Genomic DNA, 16,376 nt, shown 5'->3' on the forward strand with positions numbered 1-16,376 from the left:
CGACTCAGGAGTCTCCGCACTAAATTCCAATTCCCAAAATGTCCCTGAGTTGCCATTTAATTACCGTGCACGTTTAAAAGCGCTCCATTCAATTAAAAAATATAAGGCATTTTTAACTAAATCTCACCTCCCAATAAAATAATTATTTACTTTTCAACTAATGCCATATTTTATATTTATTTTTATTAAATATTTTATAATAAATATAAAGTCATTATCAATAGGGATATTTTTTTAAAAAAAGATAATAATTATACCTCAAAAGACTAAAAATACCTTACATTTTTTAATATCTAACTCCTTAAAAATATTTTATATTTTTAACAGAGGGAGTGTATAATGTGACAGTCACAACTCATCATCATAGTAATTGTATAACTAACATTTGTTGGGTATAGACTCTTCTATTAAAAAATATAAAACATTTTTAATTAAATTTTAATCTTAATAAAATAATTATTTATTTTTAAACTAATTCTATTTTCTTATATTTATCTCTATTTAATATAGTGTTTCACCTTAAAAAATATAAAGTAATTTATTCAATATTAGTATTTTTTTAAAAAATAATGATTATATTTTAAAAAAATTAAAATGCTTTACATTTTTTAACACTCAATTATTTAAAAAATACTTAGGGAAGGAGCAACCAATATTTGGCCCAAAATATAATTAATATAAAATATGAAAAAACAATCAAATAATGTGACTTATTGTTCGCATCGAGTAATGAAGTAAATATATGAAAAATATTTTCTGCAATATTTACATCAAATTACATTGTTTATAAGTTATAAGAAAGCAAGAGTAGTCACTATTATTGTTTGAAAAGTCAATGTACTTTAAAACATTAGTGCCCATGGTTCTTTTTTATTTAATAAATGCGTGAAAAAAATATAAAAATGATACAAGAACGAATTGAATTTTAAAATTATACAATAACAATTTAAATAACTATATAATTATAAAGTATTACTATAATAATCAAATATGCTATGTTAGCTGTTCAACTAAATGGATATAAGTTTTTGTAATTAATCATAACCATTAATGAATTATCAAATATATCTAATATCAAGGAAAAATCAACCATAGATTAAATAAAGACACGTTTGTTATTTATTTTTTAAAAAGAAAATTGGTTATCCGCTTATCTAATATCTATCAAGTATCTACTAGTTCATTTTTAGCCAATTTTAACGCTGGATGTAATTTCCCGGCTTGCCGATTCAAGCTCGTGACTTTCACAGATAATGGCAAGAGACTTTACAAATGAGCCACAAGTTGACATGGCACACTGGATGAAATTTCATAAACACCTCTTGTTCGTGATACTCATTGTTGTGGAAGCTTTCCAGTTTTTAGCGCCCATGCTTTTGGCTGAATTTTTTTGTTAAAAGAAAAACAAAAGAGCCTATAGTCTACTCATTCCATGGAAGTATAGGATGCACATTGTAATTGCAAATGAAATATGTAACTAGTCCAGCTGATCTCAAATCTCAATCCCAGTCTCAAATTTTATAGCATCGAGTATAAGATTCGGGATCTAATTATCGCTGCCAATCCAAAAATTATGAAACCAATTTTTGGACCAAGGACAAAAATTATGAGAACTTTGATGAACTAAAATATGCATGCAATCAGCCACACAAATCAATGGGCGTAATTTTTTAGGTATAATTGATTATAAAAAATTAATTAAAATAATTAATTTTTATTATAACTAATTTGGATATTATTCTTTAAAGTTGATTTTCATTAAATTAAAAGTATTTGGGTGATTTTGTCAAACTTAATTTTAAATATATATATTACCATAAAAGAAATTACTTATTAAAATGTAAATATTGATAAAATTATTTATAATGTTGTTAAATTTTTTGAACTCTATTTTGCAAATAAAATTAATTTTAGCATAAGACATAAAATAAAAATAACATGTGAAAATTAAAACACATGATAGAAATTAAGCTAATGAATAAGTTAACATATCAATTTGAAAACAAAAAAATTATGCAATTCCTTGAAGAAAAAAAATATTATTGGAAGCACTGTCAGTATAATTCTTTCAATCCTAAATTCAGTGATGTGGCTTAATTTTCTTATAAAACCAACTGAAAACTACAACTCATAGATAATGAAAGGATTGATGAAACTAGCTGCACTGAATGGTATGTTTGTCAGGAAAAATTTCTGACAAGCAAGTTGAATATGATAAGCTTCTCTCCCCAGCTTACGATAAAAACATGGTTTTGGTATAAATAATCAATTTATGGAAAAACGTGAGTGTTTGGATAGTTTTTACCAAAACCATAATTTTTTTTATCTACAATCGATTGTGACTCATATCCAAATAGGCACAATATAAACATGCTACATGTTGCACAATAATTAAAATCACACGTAACAAATTTCAGGGTAGCCCGTAATAGTTGAATAGAATCGACAAATATCCTTTGATCTCAAATCTAAGCCTTTTCTTCTTGCTAGCTTCAATCCAAAATATAAATAATTCAATATTTGTAATTTGTTTTTTTTATTTTATCTGCTATATTTATTAATTTTGGTATGTGAATTTATGTCCTTCTTACCTATTATAAATTAAAACTGACAATAAAAAATAAAAATAATATGTTATAAAATTAACAACTAGAAAATAAAGATATTGAGAGAATAAATAAAGACAAAAGAATGAGAAATTTTTTTTATAGATTATTGTATCATTCAAGACAAATTACATGCCTTATTTATAGGCATGGTCTTACACATCAAAAGTTACATAAATGATAAAAGCAAATAAAGGGTAATCAACTCTTATGATGGTGGGAGTTTTATGGGAGAGCAATTAACTCTCATGATGGTGGGAGTTTTGTGGGAGAAGATGAAGAGGTGATGAAGATGGACATTCACTATCCTTATAATATTCATAACACTTCCCCTTGGATGTCCATTATATAAGAATGTGCCTCATTAAAAACTTCAATTAAGAAAAACCCTGTGGAAAAAAAACTTAGCAGAAGAAAAGAGTACATCATTCATTGATACACTATTTAATGCTGCCTCATTAAAAATCTTGCTAGGAAAACCCAATGGAAAAAAAAACCTTAAGCAAGGAAAAGAGAGTACAGCGCATATTAACTCCCCCTCTTGACAGCATCAATTGATATCTCTAAGTCTGTGAAGTCCAATATCATGAACAAGTTTTTCAAATGTTTTAGCAGGAAGTGACTTGATGAACATATCAACTAGATTTTCTTTAGAATGAATTTGCTGGATATTAATTTCACCATTCTTTTGAAGGTCGTGAGTGAAAAAAAATTGGTGAAATATGTTTTGTTCTATCTCCTTTAATATATCATTCTTTCAATTGGATAATACAAGTAGTATTATCTTCATATATGATCGCTGGGATCATTTTATTAAAAGATGGACTATAAGTAACTCGTATGTGATGCATTAATGATTTTAACTACGCACATTCTTGACTTGCTTCATATACAGCCAGAATTTCTGCATGATTAGATGATATGGCTGATTTTGTCTGTTTCATAGATCGCTATAAAATGGCTGTACCACCATATATGAACAAATAACCTATTTTTGATCTACCAACATGAGGATCAAACAAAAATCCAGCATATGTATAACCAATAAGGTTAGCTTAGGTGCTTTGGAATAAAATAATCCCACATCCATAGTACCCCTAAGATAACAAAAAATGTTTTTAACACCGTTCCAATGCCTTCATGTTGGTGAAGAATTATATCTCGCTAATAAGTTAATAGCAAATGAGATAATACTCCAATTACACTAAGATATGGTACTTCTGGATCAAGTAGTTTTTTATCACCTTTTTGAGGTCCAAAAGGATCTTTATCTACCTTCAATGATCTTACAACCATTGGGGTATATAACGGATGTGATCTATCCATATAAAATCATTTTAAGACCTTTCTTATATAAGTTTCTTGATATAGAAAAATTTCATTATTCATATATTCCATTTGCAATCCAAGGCAAAATTTTCTTCTTCCCAAATCTTTCATTTCAAATTCTTTCTTTAAGCAATTTATAGCTTTTGAAAGCTGTTCAGGTGTTCCAATGACATTTATGTCATCAACATAAACAACAATTATAGAAAACTCTTTTCTAGATCTTTTCATGAAAATACAAGGACAAATTGAATCATTTTTATAACCTTCTTTCAACAAATATTCACTAAGTCGATTAGACCACATACGCCCTGATTGTTTCAATCCATATAAAGATTTATTCAACTTGATTGAATAATTTTCTCGAGAACTTGAATTGTATGCTTCTGGCAATTTGAATCCTTCAAGGAGTTTCATGTAAATGTTACTATCGAGTGAACCATGCAAATAAGCTATAATAACATCTATTAGATGCAAATCAAGTCCTTTACTTATTGTCAGGCTAATTAAATATTGAAAAGTAGTTGCATTCATCACTAGTGAGTATGTTTCAATAAAGTCAATTCCAGGCCTTTGTGTAAATCCTTAAGCTACAAGTCGTGCCTTATATCTTACAATTTCACCATTTTTATTTCTTTTTCACACAAAAACCCATGTATATCCTACCAGCTTAACACCTTCGAGTGTGTGGACTATAGATCCAAAAACATTTCGCTTTTCAGGTGATTTTAATTCTGCCTCAATTACGTCTTTTCATTTTGGCCAATCCTCTCTTTGTTTGCATTCTTTAATGCACTTTGGTTCATGATCCTCATTATCATTTATTACATCAAGCACTACATTATATGCAAAAATATCATCAACATGACTTCATTCTGATCCCATTGTATTCCATTCATAATATAATTGATTGAGATCTCATTATTTTCACACATTTCAGGTGCCTGAGTTTCTTCTGGAATTGAAATATTAACAGTCTCAAGTGACTTTTCATGAGTTACTAACTCTTCTTGATTATCCTTGATTTGACCATCTGTGTTTCTAGCTCTTTTTTTTTTGAGGATTTTTATCTTTGGAACTAATGGGTCTTCCACGTTTCGTGCGTGGTTTAGAATCATTTGTAATAACAGGCTGTCCAATCGAGACATTAATTCTAATTAGAGTATTAACAGCTGGAATATATGATTTAGTTACTCTCTTTGGGTTAGTAAATACATCTGGCAATTGATTTGCTAAATTTTGTAAATGAATTATCTTTTGAACTTCTAGTTCACATTGCTTTGTATGAGGATCAAGATGAGATGATGATAATTCATTCCAACTAACTTTCGTTTCCAACTACTTATTTTCTCTCCCTAATGTTGGGAAAACTGATGCATCAAAATGACAATCAGTAAATTGAGCAATAAATAAATCTCCTGTTGATAATTCTAAATATTTAATTATAGATAAAGATTCATACCCAACATATATTCCCATCATTCTTTGAGAATCCATTTTAGTACGTTGTGGTGGAGCAATTGGAACATATACTGCACATCCAAAAAATTTTAGATGGGAAATATTAGATTCCTGACTAAAAACCAATTTCAAAAGGGAGCTCTTAAGATAACTTGTTAGCCTGATACGAATTAATGATGCTGCGTGTAAAATTGCATGCCCCAAGTAGAAATTGGGAGATTCAATCGCATAAGTAATAGTTGTGCAATCAATTGTAAGCATTTAATCAGTGATTTTGCAAGTTTGTTTTGTGTATGAACATGTGCTACAGGATATTTAACATCAATTCCAAGAGACATACAATATTCACTAAAGGCTTGTGAAGTAAATTCACCAACATTATCTAAACATATTTTTTTTAGGATAATCAGAAAAGTGTGCTCTTAATCTAATAAGTTGAGCAAGCAATCTTGTAAGTACCAAGTTATTAGAAGATAATAAGCAAACATGCGACCATTTTGTTAATGCAACAATTAAAATCATAAAGTACTTGAATAGTCCGCATGATGGTTTACAATAGCATGCATTTCAATTGTATTAATAAATGTCTAATACAAGCCAAAGGAAAATGTAGGTAATTTTTCTAGTGTACACTTTTTACCAGAAATTAAATTTATAATAATAAGATATTCTTTATTTTCATTTACTATCTCAATATTGTATCCATTTTTGTATATATCATTAAAACTCAATAAATTTCTACTAGACTTAACAGAATAAAATACATCATTAATTTGTAATTTAGTTCCTCCAGGCAACAATATATTAGCTTTTCCATAGCCATCAATCATCTTTATGCTTCTAGATATAATTTGAACATTGGCTTTTTGCATTACCAAAGAAAAAAATATTTTTATTTTTGAGTATTGTATGAGTTGTTGCACTATCTATGAGACACATATCTTCATTATTGTTGTTGGTACCAATTAGATGAATACTCATTCTTCATTAAAAAAACATAAAACATAAAATTAAAACATGAAATACAAAAACTTTATTCATTAGGAAACAACATCATAAGTAAATTCTCTAAAAAAATTATAAGTAAATTCTTTATTCCAATACAAGAAAATTAAAATGACACTTAACTATAAAATTTAACAACATCAATATCTGAGAAATTCATTTTTGAACATTTCCATTCCTAATCAAGTGATCAATTCTTCCATTAGGATCAGCAAAGAAATCAGCAATATCCAAATGAGTAACATCCATGTCGCCATAATTAAAGTCACCTTCTTCAAAAGCAAAATGTGTTTCTATCTTTGTCTCTTTGTTTTTACTTTTACTTTTAAGTGATTCTTGATAAAGATCAATCAAATGTTTTGGAGTATGATAGGTACGTGACTAATGACTTTTACCACCATAATGGCAGCACAAATTTTCAATATTATTATAATTATTATTATCCCTAATTGTTCCTTTCTTATGCTTCTCTTCATTATTTATCCACTTCTGGTGAAAAGATATACTACCACAACCGTGGCCATGATCACGGTCACAATCTTGTCTATGGCTATGGCCATGACCACGATCATAGCCCCGACCTAATTCATTTGGCACTGCATTCACTCCAGGGAATGAGGTAGAATTAGTTGGACGAAATTCATAATTTTTCATCAAAACTTGTTATTTTGTTCAGCCATAAGAAGACAATAAATCAATTCAAAATTTTTTTAAATCCTTTTCATGATATTGCTGCTATAGGAGCAAGTTGGATGCATGAAATGTGAAAAATATTTTTTCTAATATATCATCATTAGTGACTTTTTCTCCACATAATTTTAGTTGAGAATTGATTCTAAAAATTGCAGAGTTATATTCACTCATAGATTTAAAATCTTGCAAACGTAAATGCATCCAATCATAACGAGCTTTTAGAAGAATAACAATTTTTTGATGGTCATACCTTTCTTTTAAACTGTTCCAAAGAACACAAGGGTCTTTTATAATTAAATACTCAATTTTTAACCTTTCATATAAATGATGACGAAGAAAGATCATGACCCTGGCCTTATTTTGATTGGATGCTTGATTACCATCCTTGATTGTGTCTCCAAGACCATTGGCATCTAAATGGATTTTCGCATCTAGTATCCAAGATAGATAATTTTTCCTAGTAACGTCAAGAGCTACAAACTCAAGTTTTAAAAAATTCAACATATAAATATTATAATAAAAATGTAATAAGAATTAGATGATATTCAAAATTAAACAAGATTAAAAAGATCAAATGGTTAGAAAATAGATCAAATCATATATGAACATAAAAATTACCTTGCAATGAAAAACCTTGCTACAAAACCTGTAGATTACTAGAGCTCTCGTGTTGATAATGTGTTATAAAATTAAAAACTAGAAAATAAAGATATTGAGAGAAGAAATAGAGACAAGAGAATGGGAGAATTTCTTATGGATTATTATATTCTTCAAGACAAATTATATGCTCTATTTATCGACATGGTCTTACATATCAAAGGTTACACAAATGATAAAAGCAAATAAAGGGTAATCAACTCTCATGATGGTGGAAGTTTCATGGGAGAAAATGAATAGGTGATGAAGATAGACATCCATTATCCTTATAATATTCATAACATAATATACATTTTTATAAATAATTATTATTAAAAGGATGAGGAAATTAATATTTTTGAAAAAAAAATGAGTTGGCACTTGGCATAAGTTCTCAAATAACAAAAATTAAGGCTGTACAGAGTCTTCCAGTTCGATCTAATCCAGTCCAACCCAAAACAAACTTGATCATGTTTGATTTAGATTAAAAATTGATCTTTTAAGACTAAAAAAATCAAACTCATTCTTTGAATTGGATTAAATAAGAAACCGAACATCTGAACCACTTATCCGGCCTAATTCTATAAATGTATTTAATATAATTATAATTAATTTATTAATAATTACTACAACAAGTTAATTTATAATAATAATTAATAATTTTGTGTTTTATACTTATAAAATGATGAAGATTGAGCAAAATTACAATATTAACCAACCTTAGTATTCTCTCTTTTTGTTAAAATTTATTGTTAACTTAGTGTAGTAGACTTTAAATACATTAAAAGTTGTTTAATGTTGTTAAAAGTTGTTTAATTTAAATTATTTATATTGTAATTAAAATACTTTTTGTTATTATTAAAAATTATTATAAATTTATAATTATTGTCATAATAAATTTTTTATAATTATAAATAATTTTAATCTATTGTATTAAAATAAATTATTATCTTTCATGAAAAAAAAAATGAAATGCTGAATAAGATCGACATCAATTTTTTAATTCTACTCGATCAGTACGGTCTTGTTCGATTTCAGATTATATTAAAATCAGATCAGACCGACGCTAAGTTTTTCGTGCAGCCCTAACAAAAACTGTAACAAGCTGAACCAAGAGTTAAGACCTTGCGATTGGCTGAATGCTCATTTAGCTTTGTGGCTAACCTTTGAATCTGCCTTTAAGCCCACGCCTCTGTGATCTACCAATTGATGCCTGTGTCTCACCTTCACACAGCTCTCGGCAAGCCACGGCTCTATTTGACATCAAAATTGCCAGAAATTCACTCCATTTCATTCATCACAAACAATCCTATCGTCTTCCCCCAGGGTTCCCTGCTTCATCATTAGATTTGATCAATCCACTCAAACCTTGTCCAAGTTCGTTTCACATTGTTCCCTCAATTCGAAATCTTTCGCTTCCTCGACCATGTCTTTTGACGAGGAGGAGGCATTCGAGCACACCCTCCTCGTAGTCCGCGAGGTCTCTGTGTACAAGATTCCGGCCCGAACTACATCCGGTGGGTACAAGTGCGGCGAATGGCTCCAATCCGATAAAATATGGTCCGGTCGGCTCAGGGTCGTATCGTGCAAGGATCGGTGCGAGATCCGACTGGAGGATCCAAACACCGGGGAGCTATTCGCCGCTTGCTTCGTCTACCCTGGCCAGCGCGAGAACTCGGTCGAGTCCACCCTCGATTCGTCCAGGTACTTCGTCCTGAAGATCGAGGACGGCCAGGGTAAGCACGCGTTCATTGGTTTAGGGTTTGCGGAACGAAATGAAGCTTTCGACTTCAATGTGGCATTGTCGGATCACGACAAGTATGTGAGAAGAGAGTATGAGAAAGAATCCGGCGAGGCGTCTGAGGAATCTCATATTGATATTCATCCGGCCGTCAATCACAGATTGAAGGTATATGTATACTACAAGAACGTCTCACTGTTACTTTGTTTTTTGCGCATTTTATAATCATAAAAAATAGGATGTTCCTTATCGAAGAAAAAAAGGACGTGCTTTGATTATCCTACCGAATTTTAGTAATTAAAGCGTGATACAGTTGTGTTTGTCAGTTTTTTGGATACTAATAAGTGGTTAGTTGATATCAATTTAGCCATCCATTCCACTTGGATCGTGTGATTTCTTAGCTGCTCTGTTATTTGTTGCTCAGACGAATATGTGTACGCATTGTATGGGCCATGGCTATTGAGACTTGTATATATTCAGATGATCATGAGAACGAATCTCCTTTCAACGCTCCCCCTCCCAGTCCCATCTAAACATGCTTGAAAAATGGGAAACTGTATTCTTTTTTACTCTGGTGTGTTCTGAGAATCGATGCCATTTGGTCTCTCCAAATGGGATTAAGTCCTACGACTTATCCGTTTCCTCTTTTTTTTTTTTTTTTCCCTCTCTCTCACATTGATACCTGTAGGAAGGCGAAACCATCCGGATTAATGTGAAACCTAAACCATCTACTGGAACTGGCATGCTTTCGGCAGCTGGTTTAATAGGTGGGCATTCTGGAACTGCGAAGCCCAAAGCATTGAGCCTTGCTCCCCCTCCATCTGGGGCAGGAAAAATCAGGTCTCCCCTTCCTCCCCCTCCAAATGATCCTGTTGCTGCCCGGAAGATATCTACCAGTCACAGTACTGATATTAAAGGATCGAATGAAAGTGTGAAAAATTCTACTGATTCTATCTCAGATCTTTCTCAACTAAAGGTACGATGCTTTTCTCATCCTTTTGTTGTTTCCTTCTTCGTGGAATTTTTGTGGATATGTTGGTATGTGTATGGCAAATTAAAGCCTAATCTTTAGTTTATTTGACACAGATAGCAACGTCATTTCACTTGAATCATTGAAAATGAGTTTAATTTAGAAGATTGCTGGATCCATGCTTCTAGTTCCTGTAGCTAAATTAATTTAACATAACTTTACCTTGGCTATTTTCCATATAACGGACCCCACGTAGGATTATAATCGTTATTGCTGTTGTTTGGCTTGACTGTTTTGTTATTTTTACTCTCTACTAATATAAGGGCGTCTTACTGCAAAGACTTACAATAAGAACAGTGACACTGGCGGTTGATTACTTGAAAAAAATGCAAGAAATTTTGACACCTTATTTTACTAAACTATAGTTTTATATCCTAATTATCAATATAGATTCCAATGTGACTGAAACATACTGATTGGAGAATGAACAGGTACCTTGATATAATATATATTATATCCATTGCCTAGTCACTTGTTTTTTTTTTTGGGGGGGGGGGGGGAGTTTGAAGTTTCGTGTTGATTGTGGTGCGATGTGATAGAAATCCATAAAGTTTTTTTTCCCCGCCGTGAACAACGATTGCTGCATTTTTTGGGGATTCCACAGTTCATAACATGTTTGAGTAAATCTGAGCCGTGATACGTTTTCCTTTTGGGTAAATCCATTAATTTCCTCATGATTTTTTTTTTTGTTAATTGACACGTACAGAGGAACCTTCCGTCAACAGCTGCGTCAGGATCGACCACCGCATCAGGGTGGGCAGCCTTCTGATTTTATGAACTAAGAACAACTCTACCATACGAGGCTTATAAAATCGCTGAATATATACGTTTTTTGATTATTTCTTGACAAAAGAGGCTGAAGCAGGTGGTGCCGGAAGTAAACGAGTCTGCACATGATACAATTAGCTCGATATATTCAGGAATATCCTCCTGCAAAATGTTGATGACTTCTTTAATTTCGTTGGGTTGTACTAGTAAATCCAGTATCTATGTAAAAGAATGACTATTTTCCCCAAAGCTGACTCTTACTTTACTGGCATGTATTCCAGATTCTGTTTCAATAAGAGTGTGTGCCCTGCAGTGCTGCTGATCTCTGATCAACCAATCATTAATAACCTCTCCTTTCAGGGGGAAAAAAAAAACTAACTTGCAACTTGCTTTTAATCACGGATGATGCAAGCCAACTCTAAAATCAACCACAAATTTTCTTCTCTGTGCCCCCCCCCCCCCCAAAAAAAGCCTTTTCATTAGGCTAGTTAATCTCAAATTGTTTTACTTCCTGTCGAGTAAAATGTTAGTTGAAATAAAGAGACATAAAACTGCAACCAAAAAAGGGGGTAATTCATCTGGTCAGGACCTGCTTCTGCTCCTCGGTGACATCCTCATGCTGGGGTAAGTTCTTCAACTAGATAAAGAGCATCGCCATCACTCTTCGATATCGGTAAAAGATCGTTAGCACTTGGCACCATTACAAAATCACCCTCTACAGAACAGCAAGAACTTTGCCACCGCTTCAGTTATTCAGTTTTTGATTTAAAAAAAAAAAAAACAGCAAAAACAGTCTTACCTCCCCATTTTTGTCCCTTCAGGATTCACAAACTCGTGCTACACTACAGCCTACAAATGCAATATAGGACTACCTTGGATAAAATATATACATCTAAGGGGTACTTTCTTTCCAGCAGTATCCTGCAAAAATGTAGTGAACATTTTTTCTAGCCACAACATAGCGATCATATTTGAAAAGAAGACTCTACAACTCTCGTTAGTTTCACTGATGGCTTCATCTAAGTTCAATCTGCCCAACCTAAATTTAGATAAGAGCAGATTAACCTCATGTCTAACCACATATCAGTTGTGAAATAGCATGGAAAAAAAAATCTACAATCCCCAATCCCCATAACTCAAACTAGTCAAAAAATATCGCCCTTGACAACTCGAAGAAACAGGCTTCAGAGACAGAGGACAGGCTATCCCATCAACACAATTTACCAGTCGGGTGTGACTTGCTCATTATTCTTGATAGTCTGGCTTCAGAATCCAATGTGATCCATTCGGTCCTTTTTCCAGAGTTGCTATTTCCTTTAACAGATTCTTGAACAGGGCAAGATCTGTCGAGGGTATCCTGTTCTTAAAATGCTGAACTATGCTGGATGAATCAGAACGACCACCTCTCTGTTGTAGAAATGTACAGATTTGCCGAATCAATACCTCAGGTTGCACTCCATCTACCTTTTTAGATGCCCTAGAGGATCCAACATCCACAGATCTTGCTTGATTAGATGGGTTGATGGCCATACCAAACTGGCGTTCTAGCCCAGCACCAATGGCTTTTTCTTGGTTACCCCGGATTTGAGCCAAAAGTCAGCAGAAGATAAGGCCTTGCCAGATGATACCCCAGCAGCAGATCCATTTAGTTTTCTAATTCCATCACCAGGCAATTCATCAGATACCTTGCAATTATTTACCAACTGGGAATTCACGGTCGAACCAAACTTCCGATGAAAAGATGATGGTGCACCAGCAGCTCCTGACCTTCCAGTCCACGTAGGAACAGCAATGCTGTCACGACTTCGGAGCTTTCGTGACTGACGTAAAGCTTCTGCAGCTCTCTGTGCAACCAGGGAAGCTTGCTCCTCAAGTCTCATCTTCTCCTCATCATTGGCATTCATGATCAAATCATGGTTCACAGCACTCTACGGTAACAAAACAAATTAGATCAGAGAGGCCAAATACCATTTGCAAAAAAGACATACAAGGTAAAATCAAATTTCTAAGGTGCATGTAAAATGATGTCGCATAATAACTATTCTTTTAAAATGGATCAGAGTCCAAATGAATATATGAACTCTAAATGAGAATGGTTAGAGAGATTGAATTTAATATCATGCAACATATGCTCACTTGTTCCATTACTCAATCCATTCTCAACTCACCCAACAGCATGCAAATTTCCAATAATGAAATAAATAAAATCAAAGGCACCAGACAAATAGGATATAAAATGCAGCATAACGAAGAAGCTTACATGTAACCCATAGGCATCAAAAAGACTTTTCAATATATTTGTTTCCTCATCTGCTTCATCAAGATGATCTGTTTTCTCTTTTCCCTTTCCCTTGACCGATCTTGTTTTTGACCTGACATCGCTATTAACTACAACATCATCAGAACCTGGTTCAGCAGTTTGGGGATGTTTACGATTATCCTGCTTATCTTCATATGCCCCAACAATATTTACATCTTCAGACATTTGACTGAAAATAGTTGACGTTTCAGTTGACCCACTTTTATCATCCACATTCAGTGTAAAAAGATCTTTCATATCCCGAGCTTTAAAGAATCTTTTCTGCTGTGGATTCTTCAATATCTTATTGGTAAGAAAATGTTTGTAAATCTGGCGGTGATACACTTTCTCCTCTATAGTTCCACGTGTGATCAACCTATATACTGTCACATCCCGTGTCTGACCAATTCGCCAAGCTCGTTCTCTGGCCTAATAAAAGCAATAATTATCATAAATAAAAAAATATAAGCTTTAAAATTGAAGCAAAGCATAGCTCTCTGCCAGAATGAATTAGAAATTTCTTTAAAAACAATGATACACAGTACTCTAGAGAATATATACATTTTAATTCTAACATCATTAATTTGGGGAACTATTCTGAATGATACAAGATGCATCAAACTCCAGAGGTTTTTACAGGATATTGTATAACCAAATGAATAGTGGGATAAGGCTTGTTATTGTTGTATAATTAAATGAACACCACAATGCTGCAAATGGAAGTTTCACAGTTGTGTTTAAAATATTTAAAGCCCCAGCAGGATGCATCAAAAACAAAATTACCTGAACGTCAGTTGAAGGATTCCAATCAGGGTCAAAAATAATCACCCTGTCTGCACCAGTAAGATTCGTCCCCAACCCCCAACCTTAGTTGTTAAATGAATATAAATACTTCCCTTGACTCATTAAATTCATCAATTAAAGCCATCCTTTGTTTTATGGGAGTGACTCCATCCATTCTCCGGTAATTATGACCAGAAGTGGTCAAAAAATTCTCAAGAATGTCAAGCATTTTGGGTTTGAGTAAAAAGAAGAACCCGATGACCTTGTTCCTTCCAAACATTAAGCACCTGTGCCACAACTTTCATTTTTCCACTGCGTTCTGGATTTCCATAGTCTGGATTGCTGTATGCATGTTCCCTTTCAAGCAAGTCAGGGTGGTTGCAAATCTTGCGCATAACATCAATTCCATAAAGAGAATTCTTCCGTCCATCCAAGATTTGCTCCACTCAGAGCTTGCCAAAAATGCTCTATAAGCAGATACTTGCTCAGTAGTAAGGCTACAAAATAAAACATGCTCAGTTTTCTTTGGAAGCTGGGCATCCACATCTTCTTTCATCCGTCGAAGAAGATAAGGTGTGATCAAATCACGAAGCACCACAGCACACCTGCAAATGTGAAAAATTAACCTAATTATGGTGTTGCAGGCTAATGAGCTAGAAAACTTACAACAGTTACCTCCCTAATCAAAATATACCAACAATCTAACTGAAAATCCTTCTTTATTTCATTTCTCTACTTTCACACCGTAACTAGAATGGATGAAATATCCTGTTCCTTATTGTTAATACAATATATAACCAGATAATTTAACAGAGGCCAATTCTATATGTGACAAGAAGATTAATAAAAAGAAAGTTCAGAACCACCTGTATGCTGTTGATACTTGTAATGGTGAAGCATTTGCATATCCACCAACCGCTATAGGAACAGCAAACTCAGCTTCAAATACAGGCAAAACACCCAACTTTCCAGGGAAAACAAAATCAAACAATGACCACAGTTCAGTCAGTTTGTTCTGTATAGGTGAGCCAGTCATTATGATGCGGTGTACAGTCTGTAGCTGTTTGCAAACTAGGGTAACTTCAGCATTGGATTCCTTATTCTGTGTCCTTCATCAAGAATTGCATATCCCCATTCAATGTCAAGTAACAGGTCCCTCAAGATTCTCAGCTGCTCATATGTTGTGATAAGCAATCCAGATTCTGATCTCATTACACGACTTATCAGGGATTCCCATTTCCTTGTGTTTTTTGATTGAATACTGGTCTCATAGTCACTGTCACTTGAGCTATTACTATCATAGTCTGATTTCATCACATTGGGGATTGCTTCTTTCCAGCAACAGGGTCTCGTGCAGAATCATGTAAAAGCTCTGCATGAATTTTGGGTACCATTTTTGAACTTCCCTTTTTCCACTGTCGCAAGAGGGTCAAAGGGACAAATGTAATGCTGGTTTGTACATGCCACTAAAATGCAAATGCACCGAGGAAAGATAAAACCTGGATGGTTTTTACAAAGACCCATCTCATCACCAATAATTCCACCAGCTCTTGCAATGCAATTCCCACAGCCACTGAAACACAACCTTTTGATAGTCAAACACAGTGCATCAAAAATATTCTCAGGGATTTTTAGCCCGCCTTCTAATGTTATAAAAGGAAGGTTCATGAACAGCACGTTCAAAATCCTGAGAATCCAGTTTTCGCAACTGGAAGGATCCATGCAACCACTTGCTTCCTCTGGAAAGCATGCACCAACAAAAGTATGGACAAAAAAAAAAACTACATATTAATGGCACAAACAAAGAAGTTATGGTTCATAAACCAGTTGCCAACCTTCCTCCCCATCCACAGAGAACCAGTAAAACAGCTTACAATCATCAGCGAATAAACTACCAATTATTTATGGTCTCCTCAACAAGCCAATATAGATCTGGGTCACTTTAAAGTATAGGCCAATGAATATTGTATACAAGATACCTCTTAGAAATTAAAAAAAAAAAAATTGTAACACTTCAAAGTGCATAAA

General features: G+C 33.2%; 1 protein-coding gene and 1 pseudogene across 1 annotated transcript; one reads left to right on the top strand and one right to left on the bottom strand.

Moving 5' to 3' along the window:
* Positions 1-8,798: 8,798 nt before the first annotated feature.
* LOC129295319 (uncharacterized protein At1g03900-like) lies at positions 8,799-11,578 on the top strand. The gene is made up of 3 exons (XM_054933838.1): positions 8,799-9,636; positions 10,157-10,444; positions 11,205-11,578. The coding sequence occupies exons 1-3, from the start codon at positions 9,154-9,156 to the stop codon at positions 11,265-11,267; spliced, it is 834 nt and encodes a 277-aa protein (XP_054789813.1). The 5' UTR covers positions 8,799-9,153; the 3' UTR covers positions 11,268-11,578.
* A 557-nt stretch (positions 11,579-12,135) lies between these two features.
* On the bottom strand, positions 12,136-16,070 carry LOC129295321 (DNA excision repair protein CSB-like; annotated as a pseudogene).
* Positions 16,071-16,376: the final 306 nt, after the last annotated feature.

Source organism: Prosopis cineraria, unplaced genomic scaffold (genome assembly GCF_029017545.1).
Source record: "Prosopis cineraria cultivar Desert tree isolate PC_DT_omini unplaced genomic scaffold, ASM2901754v1 PC88, whole genome shotgun sequence".
NCBI classification, from domain to species: domain Eukaryota; kingdom Viridiplantae; phylum Streptophyta; class Magnoliopsida; order Fabales; family Fabaceae; genus Prosopis; species Prosopis cineraria.